Source organism: Martes martes, assembly GCF_963455335.1.
Source record: "Martes martes genome assembly, chromosome: 2".
Lineage (NCBI taxonomy): Eukaryota > Metazoa > Chordata > Mammalia > Carnivora > Mustelidae > Martes > Martes martes.
In genome coordinates this window covers 140,822,392-140,844,642 of record NC_137889.1, presented here as the reverse complement: position 1 = coordinate 140,844,642, position 22,251 = coordinate 140,822,392, and the positions used below count along the sequence as shown (strand labels likewise).

Here is a 22,251-nt window from a genome sequence, read left to right as displayed (position 1 = left end):
CATTTTTCAAAGAACTAGAATAAACAATCCTAAAATTTAAATGGAACCACAATGACCTTGAATAGCCAAAGTGAATTTGAAAAAGAAAAACAAACCTAGAGGTATCACAATTCCAGATTTTAAGATACATTACAAAGCTATAGTAGTCAAAAAAGTATTGTTACTGCCACAAAAACAGACACACAGATCAACAGAACAGAACAGAAAACCCAGAAATAAACCCACAATTATATGGTCAATTAATCTTCAACAAAGGAGGCAAGAATATGCAATGGGAAAAGATGGTGTTGGGAAAACTGGACCACTTTCTTATACCACACACAAAAATAAACTCAAAATGGATTAAGGACCTAATTGTGAGACCTGAAACCACAAAAATCCCAGAAGAGAGCACAGACAGTAATTTTTCTGACATCAGCTGCACCAACTTTTTTCTAGATAATTTCTCCTGAGACAAGAGAAGCAAGCAAAAATTAAGTATTGGAACTTTATTAGAATAAAAAGCTCCTGCACAGTGAAGGTACCAATCAACAAAACAAAACAAAACAAAAAGATAACTGACTGATTGGGAGAAGGTATTTACAAATGACACATCCCAAGAAAGAGTTAGTATCTAACATATATAAAGAACTTCTAAAACTCAATGTCCCAGAGACAAATAATCTGATTAGAGACAGGCAGAAGAAATGAAGAGACATTTCTCCAAAGAAGACATCCAGATGGCCAGCAGATACATGAAAAGATGCTCAACATCCCTCATCATCAGGGAAATTAAAATCAAAACAACAGTGAGATACCACCTCACACCTGTCAGAATAGCTAAAATCAAAAAGACAAGAAACAAGTGTTGGTGAGGATGTGGAGAAAAAGGAACCCTCATGCATATTGTTGGGAATGCAAACTGGTGTGGCCACTGTGGAGGACAGTATGGAGGTTCCTCAAAAAATTAAAAATAGAAATGCCATATGATCCAATAATCACACTACTGGGTACTTACCCAAAGAATATGAGAGCACTAATTCAAAGGGATATAAGCACCCGTTTATTGCAGCATTATTTACAATAGCCAAACTATGGAGGAAGCCTAAGGGTCCATTGACTGATGAATGGATAAAGATGTGGTCTATGTATGTATGTATGTATCTATCTATCTAGGAATATTACACCATAAAAAAGAATGAAACCTTGTCATTTGCAATGAAATGGATGGAGCTAGATAGTGTTATGCTAAGTGAAATAAATCAGATAGAAAAAGACAAATACCATATAATTTCACTCACACATGGAATTTAAAAAAAAAATAAATGAGCAAAGAAAAAAAAGAGAGAGAGAGACAAACCAAGAAACAGACTCTTAACTATGGAAGACAAACTAATGGTCACCAGAGGGAGGTGGGCTGGGGGGATGGTGAAATAGGTGATGGGGATTAAGAGGGGCACTTGTTGTGATAAGCACTGGTGATTAAAACTTAAAAAAAAAAAGCTCATGGAGAAAATGAAATGTTTCATATTTTGACTAATCAGAATAGAGTTATAAAACAATGTCAATGTCAAAATTATTTTTAAGGTAAAAAAGTTTTATTTCTGTTGTCAAAAAAATAAAAAATATAAAACTATTCAGTGATTTAAATTAAAAAAAAAAACACAATGGAATTAGGTGAATGAAACATCAACTCCTTCCAGTCACTGGGGGTACCTGCAATTTACGTGGATGCTGTAGCACCTGTGTTGGAAATGATCTAGGAGCCATTGTAGTCTGGTATTGATGCTGGTGGCTAAGGCGAGCACAGGCTTTGGAGTCAAAACCTATTTGGTCTGAGGGAAACTCTGCCACCACTGGTTATGTGTTTATCTTTGCGCTCACTTGCCAATCCACTGGCCTTCCCTGCCCCCCACATTATCTTTTGCACCAGTGAGCTTCCCCTACCATCTTCAGTGAGCTAGGCTCAGAATCCGAACATTTTTGACTCATTCTCACTATGCTATTCTCCAAGCACAATTTCTCCATGTTTGATTCCTGGCTCCCGCACTTAACAAGCTGTGCGACCTTTGGTGAGCCATTTAACTACTCTGATTTTCAGTCTTACCTACGACAATGGACATAATAATGTACCCATCTCATAGGAGTATCGTATTAAACAACTCACATGTACACAGCTCAGAGCAGTATTCACTAAGTGTTAGCTATCCTTGTTACTGTTCTCCTCCAACTCTACAACACAGAGGGGCTTGCCCAGGGTTTAGGACTTCTAACAGCCTACAAAAGAGAAGTCATGTGAAGGGAAGCAAGTGACAGCTCTCATTTCAGGGACACAGTAAACTGTAAGGATAGTCTACTGAATGAAAAAGCATAAAACCGGGACGCCTGGGTGGCTCAGTTGGTTAAGCGGCTGCCTTCGGCTCAGGTCATGATCCCAGCGTCCTGGGATCGAGTCCCACATCGGGCTCCTTGCTCCGCAGGGAGCCTGCTTCTGACTCTGCCACTCTGTCTGCCTGTGCTCTCTCTCTCTCTGACAAATAAATAAATAAAATCTTTAAAAAAAAAAAAAAAAAGCATAAAACCTAAGACCCATTAAAGCTGTTAGGAAAAAAATGTTATTTTCAGTCCAAGACAAATAAAATCTCTAATGCTGTTTTCTGTTTGAGGAAACATAGAAACTTTTAAATTCTTTGAATTAATTTTCTAAGAGATTTGTTAATTTCCTCACCGACTCAAAAGAAAATGCGTAAGAGGATTATTTATAAGAAATTAAAGATGTTAACGTACTTGTATCTTATCCAACTAAGTAAGAAGGGCAATGTACTCTAATTATTTAATCAAGCATTAACAATCTTTGCATTTAAGGAAGAAAACACACCTCAGCATCGAAGAACATGTGTAGGATTTGCAGTCCACAGCTTCTGCGGTCCTCGTCAGCGGCCACTTCGTATTCTGCCTGACGGTAGAGATGAGAACAAAGAAAAATAGTAGTGGAGCTTCTTCACTGACTTCACAGGGTTTCAGATTCTCTGAAATACAGAATTGGCTGGGTGACCTACGAACCACAGAGTAGCTCTAACTGATCTGATACTGACCGAGTGTCTGCAGCTCTTCTTTGGGAAATTAATGGCAAGGAAGGGAAAAGACCATTAAGGGTGAACAATGCAGTAAAGCAACACATTCCACAGTGCTCTCTGTCATATTACACTTTCAGCCCTTAAATGTGGCCAAATAGAACCAAATAAACAGGTTGCATTGCTCTAGGCAACAGCATTTTAGAGATGTCCAAGAGGCACCTGGCAGACCTGAGTGCAGAGCTCCCAGAGAAGTCAGAGCTGGCAACGCCAAAGCAGGAGCCATCCCTGTGCAGGCATCAGGCAGGGGACTGTTAAGAGATGCTGCTACCACATAGGCCAGAAGCCAAAGGAAGGGTCAAGGCAAAACTTGATCAATATCTAAACCTCTACAGAGGATAAGCAAGGAAGAAACTGCAAAGAAAGAAGAGAGAAAGCCTGAGCAGAGATCATAAAAGCCCGGCTAAGAGAATTTCAAGCAGAGACGGCTCCACAATGTCAACAGACTTGGAGACTCAGGCACAAGGAGGCCTCAGGGAAGCCACTGGATCCTGCAGCTCGGGGCTGAGAAGAACAGCGAAGCTAATAGCCAGATGGGCTTGGAGTGATTAGTGAGGAAACCAAGACCAAAGGAAGTTCATGTACTGAACACGGAAAGCCCTTGTGGGGCTCTCTGCTCAGCAGGCAGCCTGTTTCTCCCTCTCTCGTTCCCACAACTTGTGTTCTGTCAAATAAATAGATAAAAACTTAAAAAAAACCAACTTAATAAATCTCTCCTATTGGTTATTTCTCTCACTGAACACTAATTGCCAAAGATGCCATTAATTCAGTCAACAAACACTAAGCGGTAAAGAGCAAACAATCACTGGGTGCCATGAGGGAACTAGGCAAGGTGGCAAGATGCCATCTCTCCACTGCCAAAGCTCCAAGAACCTGCAGTCACCTACCACAAGGACAGTCCAAGCAGCACATACTGTACAAGTGGCATAACAAGGCGTTCTTCATTAACTCACACAGCTGCCATCAAAAACAACACAAAACCGAACAGAACCTGTCATTGCAGTCAACTGGTGGTCACATAACCATTAACAGGTCTCATGTCACTATCAGAAGATCCAAACCATGGGACGCCTGGGTGGCTCAGTGGGTTTGGCTCGGGACGTGGTCCCAGGGTCCTGGGATCAAGCCCTGCATCAGGCTCTCTGCTCTCTGCTTGGCAGGAGGCCTGCTTCCTCCTCTCTCTCTGCCTGCCTCTCCACCTACTTGAGATCTGTCTGTCAAATAAATAAATAAAATCTTAAAAAAAAAAAAAAAGAAGATCCAAGCCTGAAGGAACTTTAACAATACAGTTTAGCCATTTTTAATTATAGAGCTGGAGGTCCCTAAATTCTTAAAATGTAGCAGCTCAGCAAATAGAACCCAATACACTAAGACATATCTACATTTTACTCCTGGAACTGACAAGGCCCGTCCCACTACACCAGAGTTCTAGCTTAAATTAAAAAACAAAAACAAAACAAAAAAAACCTCCTTTCAAAGCTTTGTCTTATTCTAGTAAAGACACCAGGAAGGAAAGGGCTGGGGAGCTGCATGGAGGATAGGCAAGACCCTCAAATGTCCTTCTGAAAGAATACAGGCATACCTCGTTTAATTGCGCTTTGCTTTGTTGCCCTTTACAGACAATGCACTTTACAAATCGAAGGTCTGTAACAATGCTCTGGCCAACATGTCTATTGGTGCCATTTTTCCAAGAGCATTTGTTTATGTCCTGTCTCATAATTTGGAAATTCTCCCAATATTTTAAACCTTTTCATTATTATTATATTCACCTTGGTGATCTGTGATCAGTGATTTTTGATGTTCCTTTTAACTGTTTTGGGGCTACCTGAGCCGCACTCATATAAGGCAGTAAATTTAATAAATATTATGTGTGTTCTGACTGCTCCGCTGACCAGCCCTTCCCCTCTCTTTCCCTCTCCTCAGGCCTCTCCATTTACCAACACACAATATCGCAATTAGGCCAGTTAATAACCCTATGATGGCCTCTAGGGGTGCCTGGGTGGCTCAGTCAGTTCTGCCTTCGGCTCAGGTCATGATCCCAGGGTCCTGGGATGGAGTCCCACAGGCTCTCTGCTCAGGGGAGTCTCCTTCTTCCTCTGCCCCTCCCCTCCTCATGTTCATGCCCTCTCTCTCTCTCATATATAAAATTAAAAAAAAACAAAACAAAAACCTATACTGTGTTCAAGTGAAAGGAAGAGTCAATTAATGTTGCAAACCTCCATCTTGTTTTATTTTAAGAAACTGCCACAGACACTCCAACCTTCAGCAACCCCTACTATGACCAGCCAGCAGCCGTCAACATCCAGGCAGGACCTTCAACCAGCAAAAGAGATGATGTCTTGCTGAAAGGTCGAAGCACGGTTAGCATTTTCTAGCAACAGAGTGTTTTTTTAGATTAATGTTATGGTACAGTTAATAGACTATAGTATAGTGTAGACATAACTTTTATATGCAATGGAAACAAAAAATTTATTTGACATGCTTCATTGCAATATTTGCTTCACTGCCGTGGTCTGGACATAGACCCACAATATCTGAGTGTGCCTGCACTGACCACAGGATGGAAGGCAGACCATCTGCTTCCAGACTCCAGCTGACCTCAGTTAACTGAAAGCACAGAAAGCAAAAATCGCAGATATGGAGATGTATCATTTAAGGACTTCCATACCGAGGTAACGCAACACCAAAAAACCAGTTTTTCTACTCTTACTGTCATTGCCAAGGTCTACTGAACTTAGAGAGACCTAATTTTTCGGATCTAGTCTGTTAATTTTCAAAAGCACAAGACTGGGTAGTTCAACACGGAGCTAAATTGCTTACCACTGCATCCAGGAATTCAATGCATCCCTTTAGATCTTGCTGTGTATCACAGAATTGCCTGAAGAGAAGTCTTCCTATTGGTTGCTTGTCACAAAGACTGCTATAATCCTTTTCTAGGTGAGGGAAGGAGATAAGAAATAAACCAATATGATCATTACAATTCAGAAAGTTTTTTCTGAACTGCTGTTTTCACCTGATTAAAAAAAAAGTCAAAAATAGTATTTGTGGTGTTTTTTTTTTTAAACTACTCGTTTGTTTACTAATGTAGACTGGGTCATCATGAATGTTTATAAAATCTGGACAGAGCCAAAGGAGCTGGAAGAATTGATAAAGAGGGGTGCCTGTGTGGCTCAGTGGATTAAAGCCTCTGCCTTCGGCTCAGGTCATGATCCCAGGGTCCTGGGATCGAGCCCCGCATCGGGCTCTCTGCTCAGTGGGGAGTCTACTTCCTCCTCTCTCTCTCTGCCTGCCTCTCCACCTACTTGTGATCTCTCTCTGTCAAATAAATAAATAAAACCTTAAAAAAAAAAGAATTGATAAAGAAAGGTGTGTGACGCATAATTGGAAATATCCCTGCTGCTCTCCAAAAGGAATTACACAGGGGAGCAGTACTCCTGGGGAACTGAGCAGTCAAGGTCACAGCAGAGAGGAGAGGGGCAGAGAAGAGATCTGGCTCCATCCTCCCATAGGTCTGTCCCCACCCCAAAGTGTGTTTGGCCCAAACTGCAGGTATGTGAAATACACCACAGGAATGTACTTAAGTACATTTTTAGAAACTCTTTTCCATTTTGCTACACTCTTACCAGTTACAAACATTACATATGCTTAATTATTTTAAAACAGCTCTTGGGATTTTTTTTTCTTTTCAGTGGGGTAATATGTTATAAACCTTAACCTTACCACACACACTGATATTGTTTTGAGAACAAGGCACTAATATTTAGTCAAAATATCAAGAGGGATATAACAAAGAAATTATGTTATGTTCGAAACAGGTTAATTTAAACAGCAAGAAAATCAGTTGCTCTTTTAGCAGTATTTAAGTACTCCTATAGTGGCTGTAAAGCTTAAGAATTAAATAAAAATTAATGAAAAGTAAGGAAGTGGGGCGCCTGGGTGGCTCAGTGGGTTACGCCTCTGCCTTCGGCTCAGGTCATGATCTCAGGGTCCTTGGATCGAGCCCCACATCGGACTCTCTGCTCAGCAGGGAGCCTGCTTCCTCCTCTCTCTCTCTCTGTCTGCCTCTACTTGTGATCTCTGTCAAAGAAAGAAAGAAAGAAAGAAAAGAAAGGAAGCCATAACAAATTCCTCAATTAAAGGGTTTACCCATGCCAAGTAGTTCTAAGACGCTAAATCATCCTACTTTAGGTGGCTGAGACTCCAAATGAAAAAGTATAGGTAAGGAGAGAAATACTTTGGTTGCCAGTGCATAATCACTTGTTTCAACAAACAACAGTTTTGCAAATTATCTACCACCCACTGTGTCCAATTTTACGAGCACATTTTATTTTAGGGATACTATATTTAAAAAAAAAAAAAAGACGGGCAGTGAAAAAGTTACATTTTTATAATACTGAGAGTTTTTAACACTTTCCTCCCACATTCAAGGGTTCGGGAATGTTCCTAGTTTCCAGCTAAGGACTGCAAATGGAGCATACAGGTCTGCCTACTTTTTCTCCTGGATTCCTACGAATATGACCAAAAATTCAAACTAAAACCAAAGCCACAACAGAAAGACTGAAACCCAACATGGAAAATGAATACAGGGTATCCACAGGAGTCTGAAATTTGTGGATAACCTGGAAGAAAGCACGCCGATGGATTTGTTGAAGAACCCTCAGTTTAGGGGAGGCGTCAAGATGGCGGAGAAGTAGCAGGCTGAGATGACATCGGGTAGCAGGAGATCAGCTAGATAGCTTATCAAACCATTGCAAACACCTACAAATCCAACAGGAAATCGAAGAGAAGAAGAGCAACAATTCTAGAAACTGAAAATCAATCACTTTCTGAAAGGTAGGACCTGCGGAGAAGTGAATCCGAAGCGACGGGAAGACAGACCGCGGGGGGAGGGGCTGGCTCCTGGCAAGTGGCAGAGCAACGGAGCACAAAATCGGGACTTTTAAAAGTCTGCTCCACGGAGGGACATTGCTCCAGAGGCAGAAACCGGGGGGAAGCCCACACGGGGTCAGCGTAACCTCAGGTCCCGCGGGGTCACAGAAGGACTGGGGTTGTCTGAGAGCCACAGAGGTGGCAGGTATTAGAGCGGGGAAGCCGGCTACAGCAAAAAAGCCGGAGTGAGCTCTCAGCCCGGGATTACCTTGTGTCGGTCGCAGGCTGGGTGGGCTCTGAGCGCGGCCGGAGGCCACGGAGACAGAAGCGAATGGGCGCTTTTCTCCAAGTGCCAGCAATTGACTGCTTTACTCCAGGTGCGACTGGAGGTCAGGGAGGCAGAGGCAGTTGGGAGCTTTTCTCTGAGGGCGCACTGAGGAGCGGGACCCCAAGCTCTTGGCTCCTCCGGGCCGGAGACTGGGAGGTCGCCATCTTCATTCCCGTCCTCCGGAACTCTATGGAAAGCGCTCGGGGAACAAAAGCTCCCGAAAGCAAACCTGAGCGGATTACTTAGCCCGACCCCTGGCAAGGGCGGTGCAATTCCGCCTGGGGCAAAGACACTTGAGAATCACTACAACAGGCCCCTCCCCCAGAAGATCAACAAGAAACCCAGCCAAGACCAACTTCACTCACCAAGGAGAACGGCGGAATTCCAAAGGAGGAGAAAGCAAATCTTATCTGGACAAAATGACAAGGTGGAAAAACTCACCACAAAAAAAAGAACAAGAGGCAGTACCGAAGGCTGGGGACCTAATCAATATGGACATTGGCAATATGACAGATCTAGAGTTCAGAATGACGATTCTCAAGGTTCTAGCCAGGCTCAAAAAGGCATAGAAGATATTAGAGAAACCCTCTCCGGAGAGATAAAAGCCCTTTCTGGAGAAATAAAAGAACTAAAATCTAACCAAGTTGAAATAAAAAAAGCTATTACTGAGGTGCAGTCAAAAATGGAAGCTCTCACTGCTAGGATAAATGAGGCAGAAGAAAGAATTAGTGACATAGAAGACCAAATGACAGAATAAAGAAGCTGAGCAAAAGAGAGACAAACAAATGCTGGACCACAAGGAGAGAATTCGAGAGATAAGCGACACCATAAGACAACACAACATTAGAATAATTGGGATTCCAGAAGAAGAAGAAAGAGAGAGGGGAGCAGAAGGTATATTGGAGACAATTATTGGAGAGAATTTCCCTAATATGGCAAAGGGAACAAACATCAAAATCCAGGAGATGCTAAGAACGCCCCTCAAAATCAATAAAAATAGGTCCACACCTCGTCACCTGATAGTAAAATTTACAAGTCTTAGCGACAAAGAGAAAATCCTGAAAGCAGCCTGGAAAAGAAGTCTGTAACATACAAGGGTAAAAACATTAGATTGGCAGCAGACTTATCCACAGAGACCTGGCAGGCCAGAAAGAACTGGCATGATATATCCAGAGCACTAAATGAGAAAAACATGCAGCCAAGAATACTATATCCAGCTAGGCTATCATTGAAAATAGAAGGAGAGATAAAGAGCTTCCAGGACAAACAAAAGCTGAAAGAATTTGCAAACACCAAACCAGCTCTACAGGAAATATTGAAAGGGGTCCTCTAAGCAACGAGAGACCCTAAAAGTAGTAGATCAGAAAGAAACAGAGACAATATACAGTAACAGTCACCTTACAGACAATACAATGGCAATAAATTCATATCTCTCAATAGTTACCCTGAATGTTAATGGGCTAAATGCCCCAATCAAAAGACACAGGTATCAGAATGGATAAAAAAACAAAACACATCAATATGCTGCCTACAAGAAACTCATTTTAGACCCGAAGACACCTCCAGATTTAAAGTGAGGGGGTGGAAAACAATGTACCATGCTAATGGACATCAGAAGAAAGCTGGGGTGGCAATCCTTATATCAGATCAATAGATTTTAAGCCAAAGACTATAATAAGAGATGACGAAGGACACTATATCATACTCAAAGGGTCTGTCCAACAAGAAGACCTAACAATCTTAAATATCTATGCCCCTAACATGGGAGCAGCCAACTATATAAACCAATTAATAACAAAATCAAAGAAATTGACATTGACAGTAATACAATAATAGTAGGGGACTTTAACACTCCCCTCACTGAAATGGACAGATCATCTAAGCAAAAGGTCAACAAGGAAATAAAGGCCTTAAATGACACACTGGACCAGATGGACATCACAGATATATTCAGAACATTCCATCCCAAAGCAACAGAATATACATTCTTCTCTAGTGCACATGGAACATTCTCCAGAATAGACCACATCCTGGGTCATAAATTAGGTCTCAACCGGTATCAAAAGATTGGGATCATTCCCTGCATATTTACAGACCACAATGCTCTGAAGCTAGAACTCAATCACAAGAGGAAATTTGGAAAGACCGCAAATACATGGAGACTAAACAGCATCCTTCTAAAAAATGAATGGGTCAACCAGGAAATTAAAGAAGAATTGAAAAAATTCATGGAAACAAATGATAATGAAAACACAATGGTTCAAAATCTGTGGGACACAGCAAAGGCAGTCCTGAGAGGAAAATATATAGCAGTACAAGCCTTTCTCAAGAAACAAGAAAGGTCTCAAATACACAACCTAACCCTACACCTAAAGGAGCTGGAGAGAGAACAACAAAGAAAGCCTAAACCCAGCAGGAGAAGAGAAATCATAAAGATCAGAGCAGAAATCAATGAAATAGAAACTAAAAAAACAATAGAACAAATCAACGAAATTAGGAGCTGGTTCTTTGAAAGAATTAATAAGATTGACAAACCCCTGGCCAGACTTGTCAAAAAGAAAAGAGAAAGGACACAAATAAATAAAATCATGAATGAAAGAGGAGAGATCACAACCAACACCAAAGAAATACAAACAATTATAAGAATATACTATGAGCAACACTACGCCAACAAATTCAACAATCTGGAAGAAATGGATACATTTCTAGAGACATATAAACTACCACAACTGAACCAGGAAGAAATAGAAAGCCTGAACAGACCCATAACCAGTAAGGAGTTTGAAACAGTCATCAAAAATCTCCAAACAAACAAAAGTCCAGTGCCAGACGGCTTCCCAGGGGAATTCTACCAAACATCTAAAGAAGAATTAATTCCTATTCTCCTGAAACTGTTCCAAAAGATAGAAATGGAAGGAAAACTTCCAAACTCATTTTATGAGGCCAGCCTCACCTTGATCCCAAAACCAGACAAGGATCCCATCAAAAAAGAGAATTACAGACCAATATCCTTGATGAACACAGATGCGAAAATTCTCACCAAAATACTGGCCAATAGGATCCAACAGTACATTAAAAGGATTATTCACCATGGCCAAGTGGGATTTATTCCAGGGCTGCAAGGTTGTTTGAACATCCGCAAATCCATCAATGTGATACAATACATTAATAAAAGAAAGAACAAGAACCATATGATACTCTCAATAGATGCTAAAAAAGCATTTGACAAAATGCAGCATCCCTTCCTGATTAAAACTCTTCAAAGTGTAGGGATAGAGGGCACATACCTCAATATTATCAAAGCCATCTATGAAAAACCTACCGCAAATATCATTCTCAATGGAGAAAAACTGAAAGCTTTTCCGCTAAGGTCAGGAACACGGCAAGGATGTCCGTTATCACCACTGCTGTTCAACATAGTACTAGAAGTCCTAGCCTCAGCAATCAGACAACAAAAAGAAATTAAAGGCATCCAAATCGGCAAAGAAGAAGTCAAACTATCACTCTTTGCAGATGATATGATACTATATGTGGAAAACCCAAAAGGCTCCACTCCAAAACTGCTAGAACTCGTATAGGAATTCAGTAAAGTGTCAGGATATAAAGTCAATGCACAGAAATCAGTTGCATTTCTTTACACTAACAACAAGACAGAAGAAAGAGAAATTGAGGAGTCAGTCCCATTTATAATTGCACTCAAAACCGTAAGATACCTAGGAATAAATCTAACCAAAGAGGCAAAGAATCTATACTCAGAAAACTATAAAGTACTCATGAAAGAAATTGAGGAAGACACAAAGAAATGTAAAAATGTTCCATGCTCATGGATTGGAAGAACAAATATTGTGAAAATGTCTATTCTAGCATTTAATGCAATCCCTATCAAAATCCCATCCATTTTTTTTCAAAGAAATAGAACAAATAATCCTAAAATTTATATGGAACCAAAAAAGACCTCGAATAGCGAAAGGAATATTGAAAAAGAAAGCCAAAGTCGGTGGCATCACAATTCCAGACTTCAAGCTCTATTACAAAGCTGTCATCATCAAGACAATATGGTACTGGCACAAAAACAGACATATAGATCAATGGAACAGAATAGAGAGCCCAGAAATAGACCCTCAACTCTGTGGTCAACTAATCTTCGACAAAGGAGGAAGGAATGTCCAATGGAAAAAAGACAGCCTCTTCAACAAATGGTGCTGGGAAAATTGGACAGCCACATGCAGAAAAATGAAATTGGACTATTTCCTTACACCACACACGAAAATAGACTCAAAATGGATGAAGGACCTCAATGTGAGAGAGGAATCCATCACAATCCTTGAGGAGAATGCAGGCAGCAACCTCTTTGACCTCAACCGCAGCAACTTCTTCCTAGGAACATCGCCAAAGGCAACGGAAGCAAGGGCAGAAATGAACTATTGGGATTTCATCAAGATCAAAAGCTTTTGCACAGCAAAGGAAACAGTTAACAAAACCAAAAGACAACTGACAGAATGGGAGAAGATATTTGCAAACGACATATCAGATAAAGGGCTAGTATCCAAAATCTATAAAGAGCTTATCAAACTCAACACCCAGAGAACAAATAATCCAATCAAGAAATGGGCAGAGGACATGAACAGACATTTCTGCAAAGAAGACATCCAGATGGCCAACAGACACATGAAAAAATGCTCCACATCACTCGGCATCAGGGAAATACAAATCAAAACCACAATGAGATACCACCTCACACCAGTCAGAATGGCTAAAATGAACAAGTCAAGAAATGACAGATGCTGGCGAGGTTGCGGAGAGAGGGGAACCCTCCTACACTGCTGGTGGGAATGCAAGCTGGTGCAACCACTCTGGAAAACAGTGTGGAGGTTCCTCAAAAAACTGAAAATAGAGCTACCCTATGACCCAGCGATTGCACTACTGGGTATATATCCTAAAGATACAAAGGTGGTGCTCCGAAGGGGCACGTGCACCCGAATGTTTATAGCAGCAATGTCCACAATAGCCAAACTATGGAAAGAACCTAGATGTCCATCAACAGATGAATGGATAAAGAAGATGTGGTATATATACACAATGGAATACTATGCAGCCATCAAAAGAAATGAAATCTTGCCATTTGCGACGACGTGGATGGAACTAGAGGGTATTATGCTTAGCGAAATAAGTCAATCGGAGAAAGACAACTATCATATGATCTCTTTGATATGAGGAAGTGGAGATGCAATGTGGGGGGAGTTGGGGGGAGGTAGGAAAAGAAAAAATGAAAGAAGATGGGATCGGGAGGGAGACAAACCGTAAAAGACTCAATCTCAAAAAACAGACTGAGGGTTGCTGGGGGGAGGGGGTCGGGAGAGGGTGGTGGGGATATGGACATTGGGGAGGGTATGGGCTATGATGAGTGCTGTGAAAGGTGTAAACCTGGCGATTCACAGACCTGTACCCCTGGGGATAAAAATACATTATATGTTTATTAAAATAAATAAATTTTAAAAAAAAGAACCCTCAGTTTAAACCCTACAGTGGGGACCTCCTAAGGGAGCCCCGCCCACACACTCGCAGCACGGCGCAGGAGCCCCACCCACTTGCTAGAGCAGGGAGGAGTGGGGGGGGGCATGCGGGGGCTTGGGGAGCTGTCCCAGTCCTGATCAGAATGACTGGCTAGGCGCCTAAGATTTAGAGGCCCCACGAAATGCTACACATAACCACTGACAGCTGACCCACATCCAGGGGCAGCCCCGTGATACTCCCAACAGTAAGGAGAAACAACGAAACCTCTGAGAAAGAGTAAAACATTAGCTACTAGACCTAAAACACCAGCGACACTGTACTAACACAGCCAGAAACAAGTACACCAATGTTTTCAAAGTTCAGGGGTCAAGGGAGGTGGAAATATTCAATATTCTGTAACTATCAAACACGAAGTCAAAAAAGGGACATTTTCCAAAATTTAAGAACTCAAAACTTTACCTTCCATTCATCCTATACAAAAAAAGAATTACAAAAAAATTACTTCTGGAGTTTTAATAATAAAACAAGAGAAAATTAAAAAAAAAAGAAACCAAAAATGACAAACAGTGGGTACAATACAGAAGCAGCAAAGAAATATAGAAAAGTAAATAACCCTATCAAAATATTGGGAATACTATCCTTGGCAAAGTGTGATCAGTGCAGAATAGTTTCCTTTTATTGGCTCCAACCGCACTTGCTCATTTCCAGATCAGATATAATTATGGAATGATATGGAATATAATTATAATATGTACTACTGTACCATATTTTAATTTTTTTTTAAAGTAGGCAGAGAAGCAGACATGTTGAGAGAGAGGAGGAAGCAGGCTCCCCACTGAGCAGAGCACCCGATGTGGGGCTTGATCCCAGGACCCTGGGATCATGACCTGAGCCAAAGGTAGAGGCTTTAACTCACTGAGCCACCCAGGCACCCCCCATATTTTAATTCTTAAAATAGTCTGTGAACCAAGAGATATAGAAGGTAAGTGATTGACCCAACAAGTATGGCTGAAAAAGGGGACTCGGGGAAGCAAAATATAGAGGCAAATGAAGCTTTACAAAACAGCAGAAAAAGAAAAAAAGACCGAGATTGTATTTTCCACAAGCTTGATATCATACCAAGGACTTTCCTCTACCCTAGAAGGAACAGAGATGAGCGTAACAATGAGTGGTGACAATTCTTCACGTGTGTCAGGTACTATTTTGAGTCCTTTCTATGTATCATTTCATGGACTCTTCACAAGAGTAAGTTTAGCATCTTAAGAAAGCAGAGACTTTTTGGGAAGTGCTTGCTCCTGAGAGCTACCTAGGTCCCAGGGCAGTGGAGGCGAAGTGGGCCAAGGGGACCAACCATCAGCAAGAGGAGCCGGACAGAAACAAAGGCAGCAGAGTAGAAGAGAGAAGCCAATTCTCTGGTAACAAAAGAATTTCAGAAGGCAACTCATTCAACTTCCGTCAAGTCTCCCCCTTAACAGTGAGGACATGATGACAGGAACCACAGGAGCCCTACTCTCAAGGAACCCATCCTTTACTGAGGGGACAATGAGGAAGCTGATGGGGTAAACAGGTAGAAGGCAGTACCCTTCATGGAGATGAGAACCTGTGAGCAGAACAGTCCCAGACTCTGGTTCATACAGTGGGCACCAAGATCTGTATGGTGTAGGTAGCACTGGGGAAAATCGAGATCATTCGCTGGTAGAGAAACAGGAAGAGAGGACGGTTGCGCCCTGTGAGCAGAGGAAGGGGCTGCAAAGCAGGTGGCCAGAGTTACATAAATGGGGTGGGAGACCCCTTTGAGACATCTGGGTTGAGGAATTGCTCCACAGCCCAGGAGATCTGGGGAAGGATGCCACAGCAGGGGGTCAGGAGGGAACAGCCTGGCCAGGGAGAAAACAGTGTACTCCAAATTAAGCTGGCTTATTTGGCAAACCAAATGTCCGAAGTTTAAGTTTATTTGGGGTGTGTGGAGTGGGGGTAGCTGTCGGTATATTTTAGTTTCTTTTGCATTTTATATTTGTATCATCCTCAGATACTAAAAAATATTTGCTTATTAGAGATAGATTCCATTCAAGCTTTCCAGATTTATTTCTTGATCACCCTTAATTTCATCCAGAACTCTTAACGGCTAAATCTGAGTCCTTACTTGTAAAGGAAGCTACAAGTCTTAATTTAGGTGCAAGCAGAAAGAATGTAAGATTATTTGTACATTTTAAGTCTATATCCTAAAGATTAGATACTATGTAAATTTCTATCATAACTGTAAAATCTCTTGAGTAAATGATCACATGATGTAAGCCACATTTTCTGAAAGATCTTTAAAAACAGAAACACAGGTTAAGAGCCCCTTGGGTTTTTCCAGAAGGAAGCAGGGCGAAATCAAAGAGCATGAGGGGGTCTGAGACAAGACCAGGTCACATGGCACACACCTCACACTCCTCTGGAAAACGAGACCGCTGCCCTGCGCCCACAGCGCCAGATCAGTGAAGGAAATGAAGGGCCTCCGCACACCACTTGGCTGAGAAGGCCCAATCAACAGGAGTTTGACCCTAGGGACAAGAAGGTCCTGTGGTGTGATGGGAAGACAACGGGGACATTCAGACTGGACACAGCACAATACGGGCACCTCACGAGAAAACCTCTCATGTTACCCAGTCCAGTTTTTTTAGATTGGCTCAGGTACAAGAAGAAAAATGGTACATGGTTCAAAAACACCTTAATTCCAAAATCTTCCACTTACATTTGGATGGTGGGAATATAGGTGATGATTTACTCAGTAAATTCCTTTAATTATTTCAAAATATTTCATGACACATACGATCTCCTCCATCCTATAGCAACTTCAAATTTTCACACTGATGACATTAGCAGAATCTTAGAGCAATGACAGCAACATCACGGAACCTATACGAAGTAATATAATCAGGGAATTTTAAAAATGTTTCTCTAAATCAATCTTTAAAAATCTGACATTTAAGGGCAACTAGATGGCCCAGTGGGTTAACTCTCTGCCTTCGGCTCAGGTCAGGATTTCAGGGTCCTGGGATGGAGCCCCACATTGGGCTCTCTGCTCAGCGGGAAGCCTGCTTCCCTCTCTCTCTTCCTGCTGCTCTGCCTACTTGTGATCTCTCTGTCAAATAAATAAATAAAATTTAAAAAAAAATCTGACACTTAAATAATCACAAAAACTTTAAATCTCTTGCTTTTTTACCTTATCTGCCTCACAATTCTATTAATGATTTCACTTTTCCATGCATTAGATTTCTTATATTACTAAAATTAAATACTATAAACCAGAGAAATGTGTCACAAAATACATCTCAGAAGCAGCAGACAGCCTCCTTCTGTCTTCCCATCAGAAGCCCTGGTCCTGCAGGAACCAGAAGACCCAGCTTCTTCTTTTGACCCCTTAGAGACTACACAGTGAACCATCTACTGTTCCAGCCATGAGTAAGCAGAATGGGGGGAGAGAGAGAGGCCCCATACCACAGGGAATTTGGGCCACGGGGAGGCTGGAGCCCTGCCACAGTGGACAGGGAGAAGGAGCACAGAAGCCGTCTGGGCCTGGAATGCACAGTGCACCAGAGTCCAAGTCCACTCCTGAGAGGCCCTCTCCTGATGGGCCAAGTTGGAAGGGGAACCAGCTAGTCAAGAGACTGCTGTTTCTAAATGCACCAAATTCCAAGACAAGGATGAGCCATTTACCAGAAGCTTTCTCTCTTGTTTCAAAGTGATTCTCCTTTAGAAAGGACACTAATTCAAAGTTTTATAGCTCATGGATTCTCCAGCATCCACAAATTTAGGACAATCAGAGGATAAGAATCAGAAAAAACCCAAAATATGCTTACTACCACACTAGATCAAATGTACATGTAAACTAGTAAAATAAAGATCTGCTTACGAAGTAGAGGGTAGCTGAGTGGGAACGTTCTTTCATTCAGGGGAAGTCTGCTTGTACATCTGCCTGATGCAACTCCAGCTGAGGTCACCAATTTATTCATTCCTTCATTCGTTCATTTAACAAAACAGTGGCTGAGCACTAGAGATGGAAACAAAGACCCTGATCTTGGGGGCAAAACCAGCGGCTGCTCAACCTCTCTGCTGCATACCCACCTGCCTGGATCCGTCCTAGTCTGCTGGTCTCTTGACCCCTCCACTTCCCAGACTGCATCCGCCTGCTCCTCCTTGGTGTGCTTCACCTGAGCCACATGGGGATGTGAGGGCTCTTTCCCCATCCTCTTGTCTCTAGGAAGAGCTTATCCACTCCCAGTCATGTGATGCCGAGACAACTGGGGACATGGATATCTCCCAGATTGCGCCTATAGCCCAGACTCCTCTGATCTCTAAACATGAATGCACAGATTGCATCCAACACAGCCCCTCACCCTGTGAACCTGATCTTGGTGGGTGATCAGACCTGGAAGTCATCCTTAGGACCTCGTCCTTCCTACTTCCTCATAAATCAACCAGATCCCACTTCTTAGAGATCTCTCATAGTCATAAGGCTCCATGGCCTCCAGCTGACACTAAGCTTCCATCATTCCCGCCAGCAGTAGCAACAATGTCTCCTTTGGCCTTCCCGCTCCCCTCTCCGCACTCTCAATCAGTCCTCACACTGAAATCCCAGATGCCCTTCAAAAACATGCATCCGCTTACGTCATCCCTCTGATGGAAATCTGACATGTCGACTTTCAACTAAGACAAATGCCCTTACCAGGCCCACAAGCCCTGCCTCCCTCCCTTCTTCTCATACAGTGCCACTGTCCTTCTTTGTCTCCACTCCAGGAAGACTGGCCTTTTTCATGTCCCTGGAAATTGTCATGCTCTGTCCCACTTTGGGATCCTGTACTTACCCAAAAGCCCTTTTCCTTCAAAGGGCTTACTGCAGTTTGTAATGAAGTTTATTTCTACAATTCTTTATAACTATCTCTGCCAAGAGGGCAAAGGTCACATCTGTTTCTTAGCCACTGTATTGGTAAGGCCATACCCAGTGCTGGGTACACGGAAGCAAATAAATGATGACATTTAAAACTTAACTGAGGGTGCTGTACAACTTAAACTTACACAACGTTATATGTAAATTACATATCTCATTGAAAATAAACTAATTTTAAAAAGAGCATGAACTGGGGGAAAAAGTTAACTAATGGGACATTTAATGTAATTTACTTCATTCTGTGCACTAAAACTTACCCCCAAAGAATCAGAAACATACTGATGTAATTAATATGCAAACAGACATGAAAATGTTTCTATAACCCTAGAATACGTTCAATAGCATAAATAGTCCCAAAGTAAATTTTATATCTTAACTACAATGCAAATGTCAAATAATGGAAGCAACCTCCATACTAATCACTTGGTGCTATATGTAGAAAATACTATTAACACTATGGATCAAATATCAATTGGCTCAAAGAAGCCCAGCCAATAACGAATAAAAAAGGTGTTTGACATCATTAGTCATAGGTGAAATGTCAATCACACTCACTAGGATGGCTATAATGAAAATAAGTGTTGGCAACAATGTGGAGAACCTGGAACTCTCATACATTTCTGGCGGGAATGTAAAATATACAGTTGCTTTGGAAAACGACTTGCCAGTTCCTCAAAAAGTAAAGCCTAGAGTTACCATCTATAGCAGGCTGAATAATGGCCCTCCCAATGTACCAGGTCCTAATCCCTATAAATATGACCTTACTTTTAAAAAAGAACCTTTGTTGGGGCACCTAGGTGGCTCAGTGGGTTAAGCCTCTGCCTGTGGCTCAGGTCATGATCTCAGGGTCCTGGGATTGAGCCCCACATCGGGCTCTCTGCTCTTGGGGACCCTGATTCTCCCTCTCTCTCTGCCTACTTGTGATCTTGCTGTCAAATAAATAAATAAATAAATAATAAAATAAAAAAGAGCCTTTGCGAATATGATGAAGTCAAGAATCTCGAGACGGCAGACTCTCCTGGATTATCTGGGTAGGCCCTAGATACAAACACATGTTTCCTCACAAGTGTCTACAAATAAACCCTCACCTTTACAGTCAGGGGATTTTTTTATAAAGGCATGAAGAGAGTTCAATGGTGAAAAAAATAGTCATTTCAATGAACGGTTCTAGAACTGGATATCCAATGCAAGAGAATGAAATTGAATCCCTACCTCACGCCATATACAAAAATTAACTCCACCTGGATCAAACATCTAAATGTGAGAGCTAAAACTATAAAACTCTTAGCAGAAAGTATAGGTGTAAATCTTTTTGACTTTGGATTAAGTAGTGGTTTCTTAGATATGACACCAAAAGCACAGCAAAAAAAGAAAAAAATAGATCAATTGGACTTCATCAAAATAAAAACTTGTGTTCCTAAAAGAAATAATCAAGAAAGTAAAAGAAAACACAGAATGGGAGGAAATATTTGAAAAGCAACTGTCTGCTAAGAGTCTAGTAACTAGAATATATTAAGAACATTTACATTTCAACAAAGACAAGGCAAACAATCCAATTAAAAAATGGGCAAAGTGGTGCCTAGATGTCTTAGTCAGTTAAGCTAGCATCTGACTCTTGATCTCAGGGTCATGAGTTCAAGCCCCACATTGGGCTCCACGCTGGGCACAGAGCCTACTTTAAAAAATGGACAAGGATTTGAACAGATACTTCTCCAAAGAAGATATACAAATGGCCAATAAATACATGAAAAGATATTCAGTATCATTAGTCATTGGGAAACACAGATCAAAACACAATGAGATATGAGTGCCTGGCTGGCTCAGTTGGAGGATCAAATGACTCTTGATCTCGGAGCTGTGAGTTCAGGCCCCATGCAGGGTGTAAAGATTACTTAAATAAATAAAACTTTTAAAAAAACATTAATTAAAGAAAAAAAGAAAAGAAGAAAAACCCACAATGAGAAACCACTTCACACCCACTCAGATTGCTATAATAAAAACAAAATGGAAAATAAAGTCATGTTCTCAGAGAGGACATGAAGAAACTGGAACCCTCATATAGTGTTTGTGGGAACATAAAATGGCATAGCCACATTGGAAAACAGTCTAGCAGTGCCTTACAAAGTTAATATAGAATTATCATATTATCCAGCAATTCCAATTCTGGGTATATACACAAAAGAAATGAAAGCAGGGACTCAAACATTTGTGCAATGTTCCTAGCAGCATTATTCACAATAGCCAAATGGTAGAAACAACCCATTTGACAGATGAATGGATACACAAAGTGTAGTACATATATACAATATCCAAAGCAATGCCACTGAACTTTGTATTTGAAAATGGTTAAAATGAGGCACAGCCTGGGTGGCACAGTAGGTCAAGCAACTTACTCTTGGTTTCAGCTCAGGCCATGATCTCAGGGTCATGAGATCAAGCCCCACGTGGGCTCCATGCTCTTCAGGGAGTCTGCTTATCTCCCTCTCCCTTTGCCCCTCCCCACCACATGTGCACACTCTCAATCTCTCTCTCTCTCATAAGTAAAATATTTTAAAAATGGTTAAAATGGTAATTTTTATGTATACCCTACCACAAAGAAAACATGTATACAGGACTGTTTCTAGCAGCATTATTCATAATAAACAAGAAAATTTAAACAGCTCATCGATCTACTGATGAATGGATAAATAAGTGATATATGCATATGGTGAAATGTTATTTGCCAAGAAAAAAAGGAATTAAGTACTGATTCAGGCTACAGCATGGATGAAACTAGAAAATAGTATGTTTACTTCTAGATGATTAGTGGGTTCAAGGGCAGAGGAACATTTACTATATTACTCTTTTGTTCCTTATAGAACAATGAGTACATATTACTTCTTAAAAGGATAACATCTAACAAATGGTACAATGCCAGACACAATCTCCAGGCTGGCACCGCTTACTCACCAATGAAATGTCTAAGCTCGCTGCACTGGCTGACAGGGGGCAGCTTCAGCATTTCCCTCCATTTTTTACTACGACCACTTTTTTTGCCATATCCTCCTGAATTTGGGGGGAAAAAAGTATTTTTTTTAATGATCAGAAATATCCAACTATAACAACTATTTCCACTAATGTATTCCATTTGAGTAGTTTTGTCCCTATGGTGAGTGAAAATACAAGCTTATAATTATTTGTCTTACCTAGAAGGCAGCTTGACAAGTATAAAAATCCCCAGTGAAGCAGTCACTGGCTTTATCATTTACAAACCATGTGACCCTGACCTTCTATAACTGACTCTGCAGAGCCTAAGCTTCCAAATTTGTGAGTTGGACCTAACACAACATATCACACATGGTTGCATCCCTACTAAGGAGCAAATGCCTGCAAAGGACCAGAAATATAATGGTAAAAAGGATAACATTGCTCCCCTCCATTCTAGTGAGGGAGAGTTTTGTTTTTCATTTTCTTTTTTTTTTTTTAGAGCAGGTAATGACAAGTGTAAAAAAAAA

General features: G+C 41.3%; 1 protein-coding gene across 5 annotated transcripts in view; it reads right to left on the bottom strand.

Moving 5' to 3' along the window:
* Positions 1-21,773, bottom strand: part of GRK4 (G protein-coupled receptor kinase 4) — a gene marked incomplete at its 5' end in the record, with an annotated part of 87,534 nt that extends 65,761 nt beyond the window's left edge. For 2 of the 5 annotated variants that reach the window (XM_080797069.1, XM_080797070.1), the window contains 3 exons: positions 2,854-2,935; positions 5,934-6,046; positions 21,707-21,773. In XM_080797069.1, coding sequence (XP_080653195.1) covers positions 2,854-2,935; positions 5,934-6,046; positions 21,707-21,758 — 247 coding nt within the window. The remainder of the gene's footprint in view (positions 1-2,853; positions 2,936-5,933; positions 6,047-21,706) is intronic. The other 3 variants (XM_080797068.1, XM_080797067.1, XM_080797066.1) reach the window with 3 other exon arrangements.
* Between the last annotated feature and the right edge of the window lie 478 nt (positions 21,774-22,251).